The sequence below is a fragment of the Procambarus clarkii genome, chromosome 43 (assembly GCF_040958095.1).
Source record: "Procambarus clarkii isolate CNS0578487 chromosome 43, FALCON_Pclarkii_2.0, whole genome shotgun sequence".
Taxonomy (NCBI): domain Eukaryota; kingdom Metazoa; phylum Arthropoda; class Malacostraca; order Decapoda; family Cambaridae; genus Procambarus; species Procambarus clarkii.
The window spans coordinates 30924-51947 of NC_091192.1; the positions used below are offsets into that span (position 1 = coordinate 30924).

The 21024-nt window shown below is 46.5% G+C and overlaps 1 protein-coding gene across 1 annotated transcript in view; it reads left to right on the forward strand.

Moving 5' to 3' along the window:
• Positions 1–21024, forward strand: part of LOC123755700 (protein suppressor 2 of zeste) — a gene marked incomplete at its 5' end in the record, with an annotated part of 148810 nt that overhangs the window by 21709 nt on the left and 106077 nt on the right. Inside the window, 1 exon segment of the mRNA XM_069299987.1 lies at positions 20230–20317. Coding sequence (XP_069156088.1) covers positions 20230–20317 — 88 coding nt within the window.

Here is a 21024-nt window from a genome sequence, read left to right on the forward strand (position 1 = left end):
GTGTGTGGCTACACCATGGTGTGTGGTTGCACCATGGTGTGTGGTTGCACCATGGTGTGTGGTTGCACCATGGTGTGTGGCTTCACCATGGTGTGTGGCTACACCATGGTGTGTGGCTACACCATGGTGTGTGGCTACACCATGGTGTGTGGCTGCACCATGGTGTGTGGCTGCACCATGGTGTGTGGTTGCACCATGGTGTGTGGCTGCACCATGGTGTGTGGCTACACCATGGTGTGTGGCTACACCATGGTGTGTGGCTGCACCATGGTGTGTGGCTGCACCATGGTGTGTGGTTGCACCATGGTGTGTGGCTGCACCATGGTGTGTGGCTGCACCATGGTGTGTGGCTGCACCATGGTGTGTGGTTGCACCATGGTGTGTGGCTGCACCATGGTGTGTGGCTGCACAGTGTTAGCCAAGAGTGATCAGGGTGACTATGATGACAGGCTGACAGTCACGCTCAGTGGGAGGGTGAGTGTGAAGCAGATGACTGTGACTGGCAGTTCCGGGGCTGTCACAACCATGGAGGCCCAGTTCCTGTGTAGCCATGAGGACGGGGGAACAGTTGAGGGCACAGTAACAGTGAACTAGGACCGTCTCGTCTGGAACCACTTGCCAGTAACCAGTGAAGACCACTTCCCACACTTGTCATGTCAACACTTGTCATGTCAACACTTGTCATGTCAACGCTTGTCATGTCAACACTTGTCATGTCAACGCTTGTCATGTCAACGCTTGTCATGTCAACACTTGTCATGTCAACACTTGTCATGTCAACACTTGCCATGTCAACACTTGCCATGTCAACACTTGCCATGTCAACACTTGTCATGTCAACACTTGTCATGTCAACACTTGTCATGTCAACACTTGTCATGTCAACACTTGCCATGTCAACACTTGCCATGTCAACACTTGCCATGTCAACACTTGTCATGTCAACACTTGTCATGTCAACACTTGTCATGTCAACACTTGTCATGTCAACACTTGTCATGTCAACACTTGTCATGTCAATGCTTGTCATGTCAACACTTGTCATGTCAACGCTTGTCATGTCAACGCTTGTCATGTCAACACTTGTCATGTCAAAGCAATGCAATGTGACTTGCAGAAGTTGATGACTGATTATATTAACACTGGAGAAGTGACAGGTGGATGATGATAACATAGGAGAGATGACAGGTGGATGATGATAACATAGGAGGGATGACAGGTGGATGATGATAACATAGGAGAGATGACAGGTGGATGATGATAACATAGGAGGGATGACAGGTGGATGATGATAACATAGGAGAGATGACAGGTGGATGATGATAACATAGGAGGGATGACAGGTGGATGATGATAACATAGGAGGGATGACAGGTGGATGATGATAACATAGGAGGGATGACAGGTGGATGATGATAACATAGGAGGGATGACAGGTGGATGATGATAACATAGGAGAGATGACAGGTGGATGATGATAACATAGGAGGGATGACAGGTGGATGATGATAACATAGGAGAGATGACAGGTGGATGGAACAAGAATGAGGTAGTTACCGCTCTATTTAGTCAAATATCTGGTTTTCACTACAGATGTGATGGGGTTGGCGGAGTGTGGGGTTGGTGCCGGTGGTCGGTGAGGGGAAGGGGGGAGTACGGAGGGGGGGAGGAGTACGGAGGGGGGGGGGTTAGGGTGACAAGAAGGAATTTGCAACCAAGACATAGAATGCAATTAAGGTACAAGTTATCGTGAAGAATTTCAGGAATACACACGTGCTTGTCCTGCATTTGTTATATTGTGAACTGTGTATTTAATACACACGCGCGCGCACGCGCGCGCACACACACACACACACACACACACACACACAGTTTCAAGTGTAGATATGACAGAGCCCGATAGGCTCAGAAATCTGTACACCTGTTGATTGACGGTTGAGAGGCGGGACCAAAGAGCCAGAGCTCAACCCCCGCAAACACAACTAGGTGAGTACAACTAGGTGAGTACACACACACACACACTCAGTGTGTGTGGTCTGGTAGCTGCGTAGACAGCGCGCGAGACTCATAATCCTGTGGCCCGGGTTCGATTCCAGGCGCCGGCAGAGACAAATGGGCAGAGTTTCTTTCATCCTGATGCCCCTGTTACCTAGCAGTAAATAGGTACCTGAGAGTTAAGCAGTTACGGGCTGCTTCCCATCTGTGTGTGTGTAATTACCTAATTGTAATTACCTAAGTGTAGTTACAGGATGAGAGCTACGCTCGTGGTGTCCCGTCTTCCCAGCACTCTTTGTAATATAACGCTTTGAAACTACTGACGGTCTTGGCCTCCACAACCTTCTCACTTAACTTGTTCCAACCGTCTACCACTCTATTTGCGAAGGTGAATTTTCTTATATTTCTTCGGCACCTGTGTTTAGCTAGTTTAAATCTATGACCTCTTGTTCTTGAAGTGCCAGGTCTCAGGAAATCTTCCCTGTCGATTTTATCAATTCCTGTTACTATTTTGTATGTAGTGATCATATCACCTCTTTTTCTTCTGTCTTCTAGTTTTGGCATATTTAATGCTTCCAACCTCTCCTCATAGCTCTTGCCCTTCAGTTCTGGGAGCCACTTCGCAGCATGTCTTTGCACCTTTTCCAGTTTGTTGATGTGCTTCTTAAGATATGGGCACCACACAACAACTGCATATTCTAGCTTTGGCCTAACAAAAGTCATGAACAATTTCTTTAGTATATCGCCATCCATGTATTTAAATGCAATTCTGAAGTTAGAAAGCATCGCATAGGCTCCTTGCACAATATTCTTTATGTGGTCCTCAGGTGATAGTTTTCTATCTAGAACCACCCCTAGATCTCTTTCTTTATCAGAATTCTTTAAAGATTTCTCACATAATATATAGGTTGTATGGGATCTATGTTCTCCTATTCCACATTCCATAACATGACATTTATTAACATTAAATTCCATTTGCCAGGTGGTGCTCCATATACTTATTTTGTCCAGGTCTTCTTGAAGGGCATGACAATCATCTAAATTTCTTATCCTTCCTATTATCTTAGCATCATCAGCAAACATGTTCATATAATTCTGTATACCAACTGGTAGATCATTTATGAACACAATAAACATCACTGGTGCAAGAACTGAACCCTGTGGTACTCCACTTGTGACATTTCTCCATTCCAATACATTGCCTCTGATCACTGCCCTCATTTTTCTATCAGTCAGAAAATTTTTCATCCATGATAGAAGCTTACCTGTCACCCCTCCAATATTTTCCAGTTTCCAGAACAACCTCTTATGTGGAACTCTGTCAAAAGCCTTTTTTAGGTCCAGATAGATGCAGTCAACCCAACCATCTCTTTCCTGTAATATCTCTGTGGCTCGATCATAGAAACTGAGTAAATTCGATACACAGGATCTTCCAGATCGAAAACCATACTGTCTGTCTGATATTATATCATTTCTCTCCAGGTGTTCTACCCATTTAGTTTTGATTAGCTTTTCCAATACTTTCACTATTACACTTGTCAATGATACAGGTCTATAATTGAGGGGGTCTTCCCTGCTGCCACTTTTGTAGATTGGAACTATGTTAGCCTGTTTCCACCCGTCTGCTACGATTCCTGTACACAGGGATGCCTGAAAGATCAGGTGAAGTGGAATGCTGAGTTCAGATGCACATTCTCTCAGAACCCATGGTGAAACGCCATCTGGGCCAGCTGCTTTGTTCTTCCCGAGCTCCTTTAGCATATTTTCCACTTCATCTCTAGACACCTCTATCCGCTCTATGTTGTTCTCTGGAATTTTTATTGTGTCTGGTTCTCTGAAGATTTCATTTTGTACAAACACACTTTGGAACTTTTCATTTAATGTTTCACACATTTCCTTTTCATTTTCCGTGAATCTGTTTCCCATTTTCAACCTCTGGATATTATCCTTTACCTGCAATTTGTTGTTTATGAATTTGTAGAATAGGCCCGGTTCTGTTTTACATTTATCTGCTATCCCTTTTTCAAAATTTCTTTCTGCCTCTTTCCTTACTGCTGTATAGTTGTTTCTCGCATCTTTGTATCGCTGGTATGTTTGGGGGTTTGGCCTCTTCCTATACTGATTCCATTTTTGTGTCTTTTGGTCTCTTGCCCTCTCACAATTTCTGTCGAACCAATCCTGTTTTCTGGCCCTGCATCTCTGTTTTGGTATGAATGTTTGTGTGCCTTCCTCGTATAGTTTTAAAAATTTGGCATACATTTCATTTACTTCCCTGCCTAGCAACATTTCTGTCCAATTACACTCATTAAAAAAATTTCGAAGTTCCCCATAGTTGCCTCTCTTTAAATCGAGTTTATCAACTGTTTCAATGTCCCCATTTTCTTCTAGATGATATCTTAAAGCATATTTAATGTCTAACAGGACGTGATCACTCTTTCCCAAGGGAGGAAGGTACTGGATGTCAAAAATCTCTTCTTCTTTCCTGGTGAATACTAGATCCAGTACTGACGGTATATCTCCTTCCCTCATTCTTGTGGCTTGCTTTATGTGTTGATACAAGAATGTCTCCAGAATGAGGTTCACAAATCTGCATGTCCAAAAGTCCTCCGTTCTTGCTTCATAGGCCTCCCAGTCTATTGCTCTAAAGTTGAAGTCCCCCAGTATCAACAGTCATGATTTATCTTTATCTGCTCGTGCAATAATATCTCTCATGACCATTATGAGGCCCTCTCGTTTGTCATCCAGTTCTTCCTTTGTCCATGTGTTGCTTGCTGGTGGGCTGTAGGTATTTACAATTATCAGCTTATCATCCTGATTCCAGACCTGCAATGCCATTATGTCAATATCTCGAGGGTTTTCAAATATTAACTCTTTTACCTTCAGGTGTTTTTTCACCAGTACAGCCACTCCTCCTCCCTAACTAGTTTTCCTGTCACGTCTCCAAACTGAGTAGCCTCTTGGGAATATGACTTCATTTATTATATTTCCTTCAAGTTTCGTCTCTGATAATGCAACAATATCTGGGACCCTAAGCTGGATTATATCTTGCAACTCCAAAGTTTTTGACCTCACTCCATCTATGTTGGTATATACAATTTTCAGGAACATGTTCCCTTTTCCTTTGCTCTTTACTCCCCCTTCCACTACTGATCTTGTTGCTTTGTTTTTATGTACCATTTCACAAGCTTTCCAGTCCCTGTCACTTTGTAAAAAAAAGAATTTCTGTCTTCTTCATTTCTATCCCCATTTAGACGTTTTGCCTCAATTAGGTTCATTTTCAGCTTTTCTCTGTCTTCCTTGGAGAGGTCTTGTCTTATTGACCAAGATTTGCCAACCTCATCACTCTGCAGTTTCCTGGCATTTCTTAGCACTTCCATCATGTTTTTCACTCCATTAAACGTCACCCTTAAGGGGCGGTTCTTTTCTTTCTCATATTTTCCTATTCTTCTAAAATCACTGACATTTTCCTTTGAGCCTTCTCCTAAACCTACTATTTTCTCTATGATTTTCATCTCTTCTGCCGCTCGGTCCACCCTAGATGAAATTTCCTTCTCTAAACATCCAAAAATGATTATGGACTTAGTTCTATCTGCAGTGTTTTGTACCAGTTTACTGTTGGTAACCAGTTCTTTCCTAATTTCTTGCCTAATTTCTGCTTCTTGTTGGTCATTTCTGGTTTTGACTTCCGAACACACTTCTTTGATAGTCTCTTTCTCTTTTACAACTTCAGCATATGTCGCTTTTATTTCTTCTTTATACTTTTCTAGTTCTTTATTCACCTCCTCTATGTGAGTTGTCAGTGAAGTTTCCAGTTGGAGATCCTTACCTAACTCTATGTTAGCCCTTAGGCTTGCTTGAAGTTGTTCACCATATGAGTCTATTTTCTTGTTTATTTCTTTAAAGTCACCACACTTCACTTTCCACACCTCATTTTCTTTCACTAGTTCCTTGATTTGCTCCTCCTGATTTGTTACCTTGTCTGTTAATGCAGTAATAATCTTACCTTGTTGAAGCATACTCCCTTTTAGAGTGCAAAGCTCACTCCAAAGAGCTCCATTGTCCTCTTCCAAGTTAAGCACTTTTTCTTCATACTTCTTTTGCATGTCCTCAATTATCTCTAACCTGCCAAGAACACCTCCTTTCCTTATATCTTGTGGTGAGAATCCTTTGAAACCATCATCTGTTGGTGTGTCTACATTCTCAGTGGGGGTGGTGGCGGCGGCCATCTTTGTTTTTGTTCTAGACCAAAACAAACTTTTCCACTCAGCTATTTTCCCTCACTTTTACTTGTTTATTGTATTTTATTTGCTTTTACTCTTCCCTGAACCTTTATGTAACCTGGGACACCACTGTAGCCCTCAACCTGTGCCCAATACTTAGGTAATTCGATATTTCCAGGAGCTTGTGTGTGTGTGTGTGTGTGTGTGTGTGTGTGTGTGTGTGTGTGTGTGTGTGTGTGTGGAAAAAAATAGGTGGTGGTGGTGGTGGCAGCGCTCTGGGAATACCAGAAAAGGTCACCCTCGATAGCTTCCCCCCCCCCCCCCCCCCCCCAAGGCTCACTTTTAATTAAGTCCCCCCCTCAGCGTCCTGTTTACATGATCCCCCCTTTGTTGGGGAGGCTAGGGGGTGTGGAAGGGGGGTAATAGGTCAGTGTTGTGTATCAGTGAGGGGGGGAGGTGTTTCGTGTGGGTATGTGAGGAGGGAGGTGTTTCGTGTGAGTATGTGAGGGGGGAGGTGTTTCGTTTGGGTATGTGAGGGGGGAGGTGTTTCGTGTGGGTATGTGAGGAGGGAGGTGTTTCGTGTTGGTATGTGAGGGGGGAGGTGTTTCGTTTGGGTATGTGAGGGGGGAGGTGTTTCGTGTGGGTATGTGAGGGGGGGGGAGGTGTTTCGTGTGGGTATGTGAGGGGGGGGAGGTGTTTCGTGTGGGTATGTGAGGGGGGGGGAGGTGTTTCGTGTGGGTATGTGAGGGGGGGAGGTGTTTCGTGTATGTGAGGGGGGGAGGTGTTTCGTGTGGGTATGTGAGGGGGCGAGGTGTTTCGTGTGGGTATGTGAGGGGGGAGGTGTTTCGTGTATGTGAGGGGGGGAGGTGTTTCGTGTGGGTATGTGAGGGGGGGAGGTGTTTCGTGTGGGTATGTGAGGGGGCGAGGTGTTTCGTGTGGGTATGTGAGGGGGGAGGTGTTTCGTGTGGGTATGTGAGGGGGGGAGGTGTTTCGTGTGGGTATGTGAGGGGGGGGAGGTGTTTCGTGTGGGTATGTGAGGGGGGGAGGTGTTTCGTGTGGGTATGTGAGGGGGCGAGGTGTTTTGTGTGGGTATGTGAGGGGGGGAGGTGTTTCGTGTGAGTATGTGAGGGGGGGAGGTGTTTCGTGTGGGTATGTGAGAAGGGAGGTGTTTCGTGTGGGTGTGTGAGGGAGGGAGGTGTTTCGTGTGGGTATGTGAGGGGGGGAGGTGTTTCGTGTGGGTATGTGAGGGGGGAGGTGTTTCGTGTGGGTATGTGAGGGGGGGGGGTGTTTCGTGTGGGTATGTGAGGGGGGGAGGTGTTTCGTGTGGGTATGTGAGGGGGGGAGGTGTTTCGTGTGGGTATGTGAGGGGGGGAGGTGTTTCGTGTGGGTATGTGAGGGGGGGAGGTGTTTCGTGTGGGTATGTGAGGGGGGGGAGGTGTTTCGTGTGGGTATGTGAGGGGGGGAGGTGTTTCGTGTGGGTATGTGAGGGGGGGGAGGTGTTTCGTGTGGGTATGTGAGGGGAGTGAGGTGTTTCGTGTGGGTATGTGAGGGGGGGGAGGTGTTTCGTGTGGGTATGTGAGGGGGGGGAGGTGTTTCGTGTGGATACAGCAGGGCTTCTGAACACTGTACCACAGGTGATAGCAGCTGTGACCAACCTCAGTTACACAAGGTCGTCCCCGACAGTGGGGGCGACCTTGGGGGTGGAGGCACCGGAGATAAGCCTGGGGGAGGACATCCGTCGTGGACCCTCAGACGTCCTCACCATTGACGCCGCCTCGACCCCGCGTCGCAAATGTTGGCTTCTGTCGAACATTAACACTGAGGGTCAGGACGGTACAGTCAGCTATCGTGGCACATGGTTCAAGGCTCATGTCATGAGAACGGTCATGTTAGCCTCGTTCCAGCTCACACCTGCATGTACCTGTGACTGGGTTTAAGAGTTTTTTCGGCAGCCCGGCCTTGGTCACGCTTTCTTGATGATATATTGGACTGGTACCCAAAATTGACCATGTAATATATCAATTATATAATGTATGTTTGTGATGTAACTATATAACCTGAGCTTGTAAAAGCACCTTAATCACCTTCAGTGATTAAGTGCTTAATTGCACACTAGTTTCTCTATCAGCTATCTCACCCTGTCAGAGTAACAGACAAATTTATGTGAATGCATGCATGTGTGTGTGTATATATATATGTACGTATATGTGTGTGTGTGTGTGTGTATATATGTATGTGTATAAAGTACATATGCCCTACATAAAGTACACTTTATGTAGGGCATACGTAAATCTGTGTATCTATGTATTTACGTATGTAGGTTAGCTTAGCATTTTAAAAGCACCGAATCACCTTCTGTGGTTGATTGTTCAATAAACCCTTGAACTATATGTTTAACACATCTCTCACCCTGTCCATGGAGGACACAAGACAATGTATATATGCTGGTTAGCATTGTAAATGTCTGCTTTTTTGTTTTTTTTTGTTTTTCCCCCCTACCACGTCTGTGGTAGGGGGGAAAAAAAACAGCTTGGATGGTTACACACTGCCTTCAGCTTTTGGTCTCCGTCACCTTTTTTCTCTCTCGAACTGCTCTTATCTGTAAACGCCTTGAACACATTATATTGTAGAATGTCCCATATGACACTATGTAAAAGACACTTCGAACACTGTTTATGTAGGACAGACGTAAATCTGTGTATATATGTATGTAAGTTATATTAGCATTTTTATAGCACTACAATCACCTTCTGTGGTTGATTGTTCAGTAAATCACTGAACTATATGTTTAACACATCTCTCACCCTGTCCACGGAGGATTCAATTTCTTTCTTTATTATGCACCCCATACCCATCCCGTGGGCGGTGGTGTAAAGGATTACAGAGGCACATAATCGGTTCAGGAACTGAACCCTCTAGTTCGTTTACCTAAGCAAATAACAATCTTTTGACGCTAGTTAAAAAATAATTAATGTTATATATATGCATGTACACATACTCATACATACATGTACATACATATACATATACATATATACATACACATACATATTTAATCACCCACACAAATACACACATCAATAATCTTTTGTATCACAAGTGATTCAACAAGAGGCTCACAACAGTCACTATACAAGGCACTTTACATCTATGGTGAGTCACACAGTTACTAGTCTTGCTCCACACCCACCCAACTGAGCGGCAGCTTTACAGTCATGTGCTCCACACCCACCCAACTGGGCGGCAGCTTTACAGTCATGTGCTCCACACCCACCCAACTGGGCGGCAGCTTTACAGTCATGTGCTCCACACCCACCCAACTAGGCGGCAGCTTTACAGTCATGTGCTCCAAACCCACCCAACTGGGCGGCAGCTTTACAGTCATGTGCTCCACACCTACCCAACTGGGCGGCAGCTTTACAGTCATGTGCTCCACACCCACCCAACTGGGCTCCAGCTTTACAGTCATGTGCTCCACACCCACCCAACTGGGCGGCAGCTTTACAGTCATGTGCTCCACACCCACCCAACTGGGCGGCAGCTTTACAGTCATGTGCTCCACACCCACCCAACTGGGCGGCAGCTTTACAGTCATATGCTCCACATCCACCCAACTGGGCGGCAGCTTTACAGTCATGTACTCCACACCCACACAACTGGGCGGCAGCTTTACAGTCATGTGCTCCACACCCACCCAACTGGGCGGCAGCTTTACAGTCATGTGCTCCACACCCACCCAACTGGGCGGCAGCTTTACAGTCATGTGCTCCACACCCACCCAACTGGGCGGTAGCTTTACAGTCATGTGCTCCACACCCACCCAACTGGGCGGCAGCTTTACAGTCATGTGCTCCACATCCACCCAACTGGGCGGCAGCTTTACAGTCATGTGCTCCACACCCACCCAACTGGGCGGCAGCTTTACAGTCATGTGCTCCACACCCACCCAACTGGGCGGCAGCTTTAGAGTCATGTGCTCCACACCCACCCAACTGGGCGGCAGCTTTACAGTCATGTGCTCCACAAACCAACCAACTGGGCGGCAGCTTTACAGTCATGTGCTCCACACCCACCCAACTGGGCGGCAGCTTTACAGTCATGTGCTGCACACCCACCCAACTGGGCGGCAGCTTTACAGTCATGTGCAGGCATTATCTACAGTAAGCAAATTTTGGATACTTCGCTAAGATTTCGAGCAGCACATCATTATGAATGAAGTACTTACACATTTCTTGGACACTATTGATGGTGTTATCTCTAAATTCCGCGATTTTTTCACATCCCATTATACAATGACGCAAAATATGCGAATACTTCTGCTGACAGAGTTTACATTTAGTCAAATCTACATCAGCAGATGTTACAAACTGCCAGAGGTACTTGTAGCCGAGCCTAAGCCTAGCAGTGGTAACATCTAGAAGTCTGCTAACCTTGTTGGATGACCCATAGACGTGCGGCACTTCCTGCATAATAGAATGATGATAGATGGAGGAACTGGTGGGCATTTCACTTTGCCTCAAGCCTACGAGATTTTTTGATATTCCCGGAATATTGCTGCCCTCAGGCTGCTCAAAGGCAGTCTAAGTTGGTAATCAATTCCCTCTTTACGAGCAAAAGTCTTGGCCATCTCATCAGTTCTATCATGCATTCGGAGACCAATATGGAAAGGAATCCACAGGAGACAGACTCTGACTCCATCATTGACTATTTCACTATATCTGTGTCTAGCTTCAGAGATAAGCACGTCACAGTTATGCCTTGGAGAGCTGAGGGCAGTCAAGGATGACAAGGAGTCACTTACAATTAGCGTGTCAACTTTGGATTCATATACGCGCTCGAGTGCAAGGATTATGGCAACCAATTCTGTTTGAAGAGTGGAGACCCAGTTACTTAGACGCGCTCCACACTCATGGGAGAAGGAACCATCTCTCCCTGTCACAACAACTGCACTTCCAGCTGCACCATGGGACTGATGCAAGGATCCATCAGTGTAAATAATCTGGGAAAGGGAGCGCTCTCTGACTAAAGCATCAATTTGGCTTAAGACATTGTACCTTGCTTCTTGTCGAAGCAAGGACTGTTCTTAATCAGCTTCTTGGGATGGAGGACAGAAGAGTATATATATATATGCTGGTTAGCATTGTGACTGACCACGTCTGTGGTAGATAAAACATTATCTTTAAAGCTGGTGTTCTATTTCTAGCACTTCCTCTCGTGGTTGTTGTTGTCTTAGCTTTGTTCTCCATCTTGTTCTTCTTATTATTGTTTTATTCTTGTTCTCCTTCTTACTCTTGTTCTTTTGTTCACGTTCTTATCCTTGTTTTTGTACTTGTGTTCTCATTCTTACACGTGTTCTTGTTCTCACTCTCGTCCTCGTTCTTCCTCTTATTCTCAATATTGTTCTGGTTCTTACTTTTTCCTTATTCTCAATCATATTCTTGACATCACTATTGTTCTTCTTGTTCTCGATATTACAATTGTTCTAGTTCTCACTCTCTCTCTCTCTCTCTCTCTCTCTCTCTCTCTCTCTCTCTCTCTCTCTCTCTCTCTCTCTCTCTCTCTCTCTCTCTCTCTCTCTCTCTCTCTCTCTCTCTCTCTCTCTTTCTCTCTCTCTCGCTCTCTCTCTCTCTCTCTCTCTCTCTCTCTCTCTCTCTCTCTCTCTCTCTCTCTCTCTCTCTCTCTCTCTCTCTCTCTCTCTCTCTCGCTCTCTCGCTCTCTCTCTCGCTCTCTCTCTCGCTCGCTCTCTCTCTCTCTCTCTCTCTCTCTCTCTCTCTCTCTCTCTCTCTCTCTCTCTCTCTCTCTCTCTCTCTCTCTCTCTCTCTCTCTCTCTCTCTCTCTCTTTCTCGCTCGCTCGCGCCGTTATCAAGAAAAATAACAAACGGTGAACCCATAAGGCGTCATCTTAGGATAACTAATGTGTAAACATGGCATTAAGTGCATATATTAGAGAGGGTATCGTGGTGAGTACACTCAGCGCCGCTTGCTAAGTACCAAACACTTGAGCACAGTAAACACTTGAAGTGTGTCAGGATAATCCTTGAGACCATGATACCCCCCAACACGTCATGGCTCGCGGGTGTAATCCTGATACCCAAGGCGGCGGCCACAGCTCTTGGGATATCCCCATCATGGACGGTACACCCCGGTATGGCGCACTCACACACACACACACACACACACACACACACACACACAAAAGAGTTAGGGGGACATGATCACCACATTTAAGATTCGCAAGGAAATTGATAGAGTAGATAAAGACAGGCTGTTTAACACAAGGGGCACACGCACTAGGGGACACAAGTGGAAACTGAGTGCCCAAATGAACCACAGAAATATTAGAAATAACTTTTTTAGTGTCAGAGTAGTTAACGGATGGAATGCATTAGGAAGTGATGTGGTGAAGGCTGACTCCATACACAGTTTCAAATGTAGATATGATAGAGCCCAATAGGCTCAGGAACCTGTACACCTGTTGATTGATGGTTGAGAGGCGGGACCAAAGAGCTAGAGCTCAACCCCCGCAAGCACAATTAGGTGAGTACACACACGCACGCGCGCACACACACGCACGCACACGCACGCACGCGGACACACACACACACACACAGCCAGCGAGAGAGAGAGACAGAGAGAGAGAGAACAAGAGTGAGAACTAGAACAATTGTGATATCGAGAACAAGAAGACTCCAGACGGGATCTCACCATGGATACTGAAAGAGTGTGCAGAGGCACTTTGCTTGCCACTCTCCATAGTGTATAGTAGGTCACTGGAGATGGGAGACCTACCAGAAATATGGAAGACGGCGAATGTGGTCCCAATATACAAAAAGGGCGACAGGCAAGAGGCACTGAACTACAGGCCAGTGTCCTTGACTTGTATACCATGCAAGGTGACGGAGAAGATTGTGAGAAAAAACCTGGTAACACATCTGGAGAGAAGGGACTTCGTGACAAATCGCCAACATGGGTTCAGGGAGGGTAAATCTTGCCTTACAGGCTTGATAGAATTCTACGATCAGGTGACAAAGATTAAGCAAGAAAGAGAGGGCTGGGCGGAATGCATTTTCTTGGATTGTCGGAAAGCCTTTGACACAGTACCGCATAAGAGGCTGGTACATAAGCTGGAGAGACAGGCAGGTGTAGCTGGTAAGGTGCTCCAGTGGATAAGGGAGTATCTAAGCAATAGGAAGCAGAGAGTTACGGTGAGGGGTCAGACCTCCGATTGGCGTGAAGTCACCAGTGGAGTCCCACAGGGCTCTGTACTCGGTCCTATCTTGTTTCTGATATATGTAAATGATCTCCCGGAGGGTATAGATTCATTTCTCTCAATGTTTGCGGACGATGCCAAAATTATGAGAAGGATTAAGACAGAAGAGGACTGTTTTAGGCTCCAAGAAGACCTAGACAAACTGAAGGAATGGTCGAACAAATGGTTGTTAGAGTTTAACCCAACCAAATGTAATGTAATGAAGATAGGTGTAGGGAGCAGGAGGCCTGATATAAGGTATCATTTGAGAGATGAAGTCAGAGAGAGAAAGAAAGTCCTGGGGTTAGTACACACACACGCCACATATCACATATCCACATATCACGCCAGACCTGTCCCCTGAAGCCCACATCAAGAGAATAATATCAGCGGCATATGCCAGGACTCCAAGAAATTTAGAAACTTGTGTAGGGAATCATTTAGAACCTTTTATATCATATACGTGAGAGCAATCCTGGAGTATGCAGCTCCAGCCTGAAGTCCGTATCTTTTCAAGCACAAGACTAAACTGGAAAAATTCAAAGGCATGCGACCTGACTAGTACGTGAGGTGAGGGGTATGAGCTACGAGGAGAGACTACGGGAACTAAATTTCACGTCGGTGGAAGACAGAAGAATTAGGGGAGACATGATCACGACATTCAAGATTCTCAGTGAAAATTATAAAGACGGTTTATTTAACTCTGGGGGCACACGCACTAGGGGACACAGGTGGAAACTGAGTTCCTAAATGAGCCACAGGGACGTTAGAAAGAACTTTTTCAGTGTCAGAGTAGTTAATAAATGGAATGCATTAGGCAGTGATGTGGTGGAGGCTGACTCCATACACAGTTTCAAGTGTAGATATGATAGAGCCCAGTAGGCTCAGGAACCTGTACATCAGTTGATTGACAGTTGAGAGGCGGGACCAAAGAGTCGAAGCTCAACCCCCACAAGCACAACTAGGTGAGTACACAGTAGACCGTAAGAAGGCTGGGAGGAAGGGAGGAGACGGGGAGGGGGAGGGGAGGAGACGGGGAGGGGGAGGGGAGGAGTCGGGGGGGGGGGGGGAGGGGAGGGGGGGGTGATCAATACGGGGTAGTTATTAGCGTGAGGGAAGTTATCCCCCGCACTACTTCCTGCTGCTCCAGCCTGCCTCTTACCCGCCTCCTGTACTCACCGTGTTGTGCTTGCGGGGGTTGAACTCTGGCTCTTTGGTCCCGCCTCTCAACTGTCAATCAACTGGTGTACAGATTCCTGAGCCTATTGGGCTCTATCATATCTACACTTGAAACTGTGTATGGAGTCAGCCTCCACCACACCACATCCTAGTGCATTCCATTTGTCAACTACTCTGACACTAAAAAAGTTTTTTCTAATATCTCTGTGGCTCATTTGGGCACTTAGTTTCCACTTGTGTCCCCTTGTTCGTGTGCCCCTTGTGCTAAATAGCCTGTCTTTATCAACCCTGTCGATTCCCTTGAGAATCTTGAATGTGGTGATCATGTCCCCCTAACTCTTCTGTCTTCCAGCGACGTGAGGTTTAATTCCCGTAGTCTCTCCTCGTAGCTCATACCTCTCAGCTCGGGTACTAGTCTGGTGGCAAACCTTTGAACCTTTTCCAGTTTAGTCTTATCCTTGACTAGATATGGACTCCATGCTGGGGCTGCATACTCCAGGTATGTGTCTGTCTGTGTGTGTGCGCGCGTGCGTGTGTGCGCGCGTGTGTGTGTGTGTGGACCACCTAATGGTCCTTTAGTATAATGAGAGAGTCAGTCAGTCTCTCTCACACACACACACACACACACACACACACACACACACATTCTCGCTCCTTTTTTTGTATAACTAAGACTAGTGGGTCATAAGGCCTGTCAAGTGACGTACCTGATGAAACTGCAAGCATGAGCTGGTTTCCTACCTCAGCTCCTCTGAAGCCTGCTCTTAGAAACTCATTTATTTCATGAGAATGTTTTGAAACTATCACATAGGGAACAATCATATAAGGAATCTGGTGAAACAGCAAGCAAGAGCTGTAATCCTTCCTCAGCTAAGTTGAATTCCACTCCTAGAGCCGAGTCGGTCGGCCGAGCGGACAGCACCCTGGACTTGTGATCCTGTGGTCCTGGGTTTGATCTCAGGCGCTGGCGAGAAACAATGGGCAGAGTTTCTTTCACCCTATGCCCCTGTTTCCTAGCAGTAAATAGGTACCTGGGAGTTAGTCAGCTGTCACGGGCTGCTTCCTGGGGGAGGAGGCCTGGTCGAGGATCGGGCCGCGGGGACACTAAAAGCCCCGAAATCATCTCAAGATAGAGACCCATTTATTTCATGAGCTTGTTATATGTATCAGTAGGAATAGCTTTTATGAATTAACAACATTAGGTAACATTCATATAAGGAAGAGGATGAGCCTGTAGCCAACTGTGTGTCAGAGTCTTCATGTGATCAGTTGACCTGATCTCCCGTGTATTAACCTGTTGAGCGAACAAGTTCCAGATGCGACTCAGCTTCGGAGTGAATGATCGCTGATGTTCTCGAGAATGGCAGTTCCAGCATGAGACTGGAAAGTTCAGAACCTAATGTTACGTGTGCCAACTAATGGTTGTCCACGGAGTTGGGCCAGGTGCGGAACTTTGAGGATGTTGGCCTTGTACATAACAGTAAGACCCACAACGTCACGACGGTGTTGCAGGCTCTGATGTTCAGACCGTTCCCACCAGACTTGGTCAAGACTAGAGATAAGCCTTCTTACACAATTCAATTTCTTTCTTTATTATGCACCCCATACCCATCCCGTGGGCGGTGGTGTAAAGGATTACAGAGGCACATAATCGGTTCAGGAACTGAACCCTCTAGTTCGTTTAGCTAAGCAAATAACAATCTTTTGACGCTAGTTACAAAATTAATAAGGTTATTTATACATGTACTCATACTCATATATACATGTACATATATATACGTATACATATATACATACACATACATATTTAATCACCCACACAAATATACACATCAATAATCTTTTATATCACAAGTGATTCAACAAGAGGCTCACAACAGTCACTATACAAGGCACTTTACATCTATGGTGAGTCACACAGTTACTAGTCTTGCTGCACACCCACCCAACTGGGCGGCAGCTTTACAGTCATGTGCTCCACACCCACCCAACTGGGCGGCAGCTTTACAGTCATGTGATCCACACCCACCCAACTGGGCGGCAGCTTTACAGTCATGTGCTCCACACCCACCCAACTGGGCGGCAGCTTTACAGTCATGTGCTCCACACCCACCCAACTGGGCGGCAGCTTTACAGTCATGTGCTCCACACCCACCCAACTGGGCGGCAGCTTTACAGTCATGTGCTCCACACCCACCCAACTGGGCGGCAGCTTTGCAGTCATGTGAATGCATTACCTACAGTAAGCAAATTTTGGATACTTTGCTAAGATTTCGGGCAGCATGTGCTGGGAGTCGGTCGGCCGAGCGGACAGCACGCTGGACTTGTGATCCTGTGGTCCTGGGTTCGATCCCAGGCGCCGGCGAGAAACAATGGACAGAGTTTCTTTCACCCTATGCCCCTGTTACCTAGCAGTAAAATAGGTACCTGGGTGTTAGTCAGCTGTCACGGGCTGCCTCCTGGGGGTGGAGGCCTGGTCGAGGACCGGGCCGCGGGGACACTAAAGCCCCGAAATCATCTCAAGATAACCTCAAGATAGCACATCATTATGAATGAAGTACTTACACATTTCTTGGACACTATTGATGGTGTTATCTCTAAATTCCGCGATTTTTTCACATTCTATTATATAATGAGGAATGTCCTGTGGGGAAGGAATCCACAGGACATAGTCCTGTGGATTCCTTCCACATTAATTATTTAATTTTATCATTAATCACTCCATCATTAATTATTTAATTTTATCTGTGTCTAGCTTCTGAGATAAGCACGTCACAGTTATGCCTTGGGGAGCTGAGGGCAGTCAAGGATGACAAGGAGTCACTTACAATTAGCGTGTCAACTTTGGATTCATATACGCGCTCGAGTGCAAGGATTATGGCAACCAATTCTGTTTGAAGAGTGGAGGCCCAGTTACTTATACGCGCTCCACACTCATGGGAGATGGAACCATCTCTCCCTGTCACAACAACTGCACTTCCAGCTGCACCATGGGACTGATGCAAGGATCCATCAGTGTAAATAATCTGGGAAAGGGAGCGCTCTCTGACTAAAGCATCAATCTGACTTAAGGCATTGTACTTTGCTTCTTGTCGAAGCAAGGACTGTTCTTAATCAGCTTCTTGGGTGGGAAAGAAGGGACAGTAATTTGGAAAGGAGTGATCTCCCACGGGGCAGGAAAGTGTTATTGTTGTCTCTCTTGGTAGAGGTGATGAATATTAAACATTCTGAGCACAGTGGCGGTTTCGGTAATCCATTTGGAGGGATACTGACCTTCAAGGAAGAAGGCTTGGAGGGCTTCAGTGCAGGGGTTAGGGTGGGTTAGCCTAAGCATCTTGATACTAATTAAAGCATTAATTTCAGTAATACGATCACACGTCTCTCCACTTTGTCCAACAGTCTGATGAATGAGGGGGGGGGGGGGGCAGGCGATCCAGGAGAGGGGTGTATACTCTAGATGGGAACGAACTTGTGCTTCATATAAGGTTTTGCAGCTCTTGCTGTCAAGAAGGTGTGAGATGCGCCTTAGAGCTGTAAGTCTCCTGGCTGCCTCTTGAACTAGGTTAAGCAGCTCTTTATTGTCATTGAAGAGTCGAACTTCATTCTCAAAATGTCAATGTCATCTGTGAACCCTTTGGTTTTGTCGCCCAGTTGCAGGCGTGTCCGCCTTGCCATGTGCAGTGTAGTTATGATGATCACTTGTGTCTCCTCAGCCACAAATGTGACTGCCATCTCCCACCCCGTGTAGCCATCGTCTCCCGCTGGCGGTGAACGCTTGCTTCAACCATCAGCGACCTTTATGGAGGTTGCTGATGGCTGCCCTTATACTTGCTGGCTGTGTGTATCATCGCTTGTCCCGGGTGTGTGTGTGTTAGTACAGCACCTGGTCAGTGGAGGTCGCACTTAGCTCCTGAGACCCCGACTCTTAGCTATCTTATACTTGGTGCTGTAACTACCGCTCTCTGCAACTTTCTTGTCCTCTACTTTACCTGCCGATTCATTTGTAGTTCCATCATCTTTCTGCGCCACTTCTTTTTTCTTCCATGTTGAATTAGTATCCTCATCCTGCCTCTGTCAGTATCGTGTATGTTGAGATCATGTCTCCTGTGGTCCGCCCTTCCCGTGATGTTACATTTAGCTACTTCAATGTATCCACACTGCTAAGCTCCTTTACCAGTGTCACCAGTCATGAACCTTTACCAGTGTCACCAGTCATGAACCTTTACCAGTGTCACCAGTCATGAACCAGTGTCACCAGTCATGAACCAGTGTCACCAGTCATGAACCTTTACCAGTGTCACCAGTCATGAACCTTTACCAGTGTCACCAGTCATGAACCTTTACCAGTAGCACCAGTCATGGACCTTTACCAGTGTCACCAGTCATGAACCTTTACCAGTGTCACCAGTCATGGACCTTTACCAGTGTCACCAGTCATGAACCTTTACCAGTGTCACCAGTCATGAACCTTTACCAGTGTCACCAGTCATGAACCAGTGTCACCAGTCATGAACCTTTACCAGTGTCACCAGTCATGAACCTTTACCAGTGTCACCAGTCATGAACCTTTACCAGTAGCACCAGTCATGAACCTTTACCAGTGTCACCAGTCATGAACCTTTACCAGTGTCACCAGTCATGAACCTTTACCAGTAGCACCAGTCATGAACCTTTACCAGTGTCACCAGTCATGAACCAGTGTCACCAGTCATGAACCTTTACCAGTGTCACCAGTCATGAACCTTTACCAGTGTCACCAGTCATGAACCTTTACCAGTGTCACCAGTCATGAACCTTTACCAGTGTCACCAGTCATGAACCTTTACCAGTGTCACCAGTCATGAACCTTTACCAGTGTCACCAGTCATGAACCTTTACCAGTGTCACCAGTCATGGACGTTTACCAGTGTCACCAGTCATGGACCTTTACCAGTAGCACCAGTCATGAACCTTTACCAGTGGCACCAGTCATGAACCTTTACCAGTAGCACCAGTCATGAACCTTTACCAGTAGCACCAGTCATGAACCTTTACCAGTAGCACCAGTCATGGACCTTTACCAGTAGCACCAGTCATGAACCTTTACCAGTAGCACCAGTCATGAACCTTTACCAGTAGCACCAGTCATGGACCTTTACCAGTAGCAAGGTCCGAGATTGCTCTGACAGGTTGTTAGTGGGTTAGAAGTAATTAGCAGTTGATGGCTATGAAGAGCGGGCGTAAGGGTGCCAACTGTGCGTACGGCGCTGATGGTATTATGTTGGTGTTGTTCCCGTGTTAGTGCCAGTGTGATGATCGTACCTGAGCATTACCTGATTGTTGTTTCTGCCTTCCTCTCTGAGGAGCGAGCGTCCTTGTGTTAGAGAGAGAGAGAGAGAGAGAGAGAGAGAGAGAGAGAGAGAGAGAGAGAGAGAGAGAGAGAGAGAGAGACAGACAGACAGACAGACAGACAGACAGACAGACAGACAGACAGACAGACAGACAGACAGACAGACAGACAGACAGACAGACAGACAGACAGACAGGGAGAGGGAGAGGGAGAGGGAGAGGGAGAGAACTAACCATGGTGTCCTCTACCCCCCACAGACTACGAGCAGGATGTGGAAGACTTCCAGCACTACGTCTTTAGTCCGGACGACTCCGTCAGCCTCTCCATACGTTATTACAACTTCAGGTGAGTCCCTCCCCCCCTTCACCACCCATGGTCTCACCATCACCCCCTCCTCCCCACATATGGTGTCACCACACTCACCATCACCCCCCCCCCTTTACCACCCATGGTCTCACCATCACCCCCTCCTCCCCACCTATGGTGTCACCACACTCACCATCACCCCCCCTCACCACCCATGGTGTCAACACACTCACCATCACCCCCCTCACCACCCATGGTGTCACCACACTCACCATCACCCCCCCCTCACCACCCATGGTGTCAACACACTCACCATCACCCCCCTCACAGTAGTAGGGATGGCTCCACACAGAACATTTTTTTTTTGGGGGGGAAAAATGTTCTGTGCGGGCCAGGGTTTTTCAGGTGAATTTAGAAAATGTTCTGTGCGGGCCAGGGGTTTTCAGGTGAATTTGGGGAGTCACAGATTTGGAATTAGGGAATTCTTATAATGAAAAATAATGTCATATGAGTTTGTTAAAGTTCTTATGAGAAAAATAATTTCCGAGACATAGAAGTTTGTTAAGACCTTATGGGACAAAATCAAGTAACGTATGTAGCTCTTTAGGGTTTCCATGAGAACTCTACGGACATGTTTTACATGTTTTCAACTTACAAAATCCGTCTATGCAAGCCTTAGTTATTCATATAAATTTAGAAAATCACCTGTGCGGGCCAGGGTTTCGTACCTCACATCACCTCCCTCC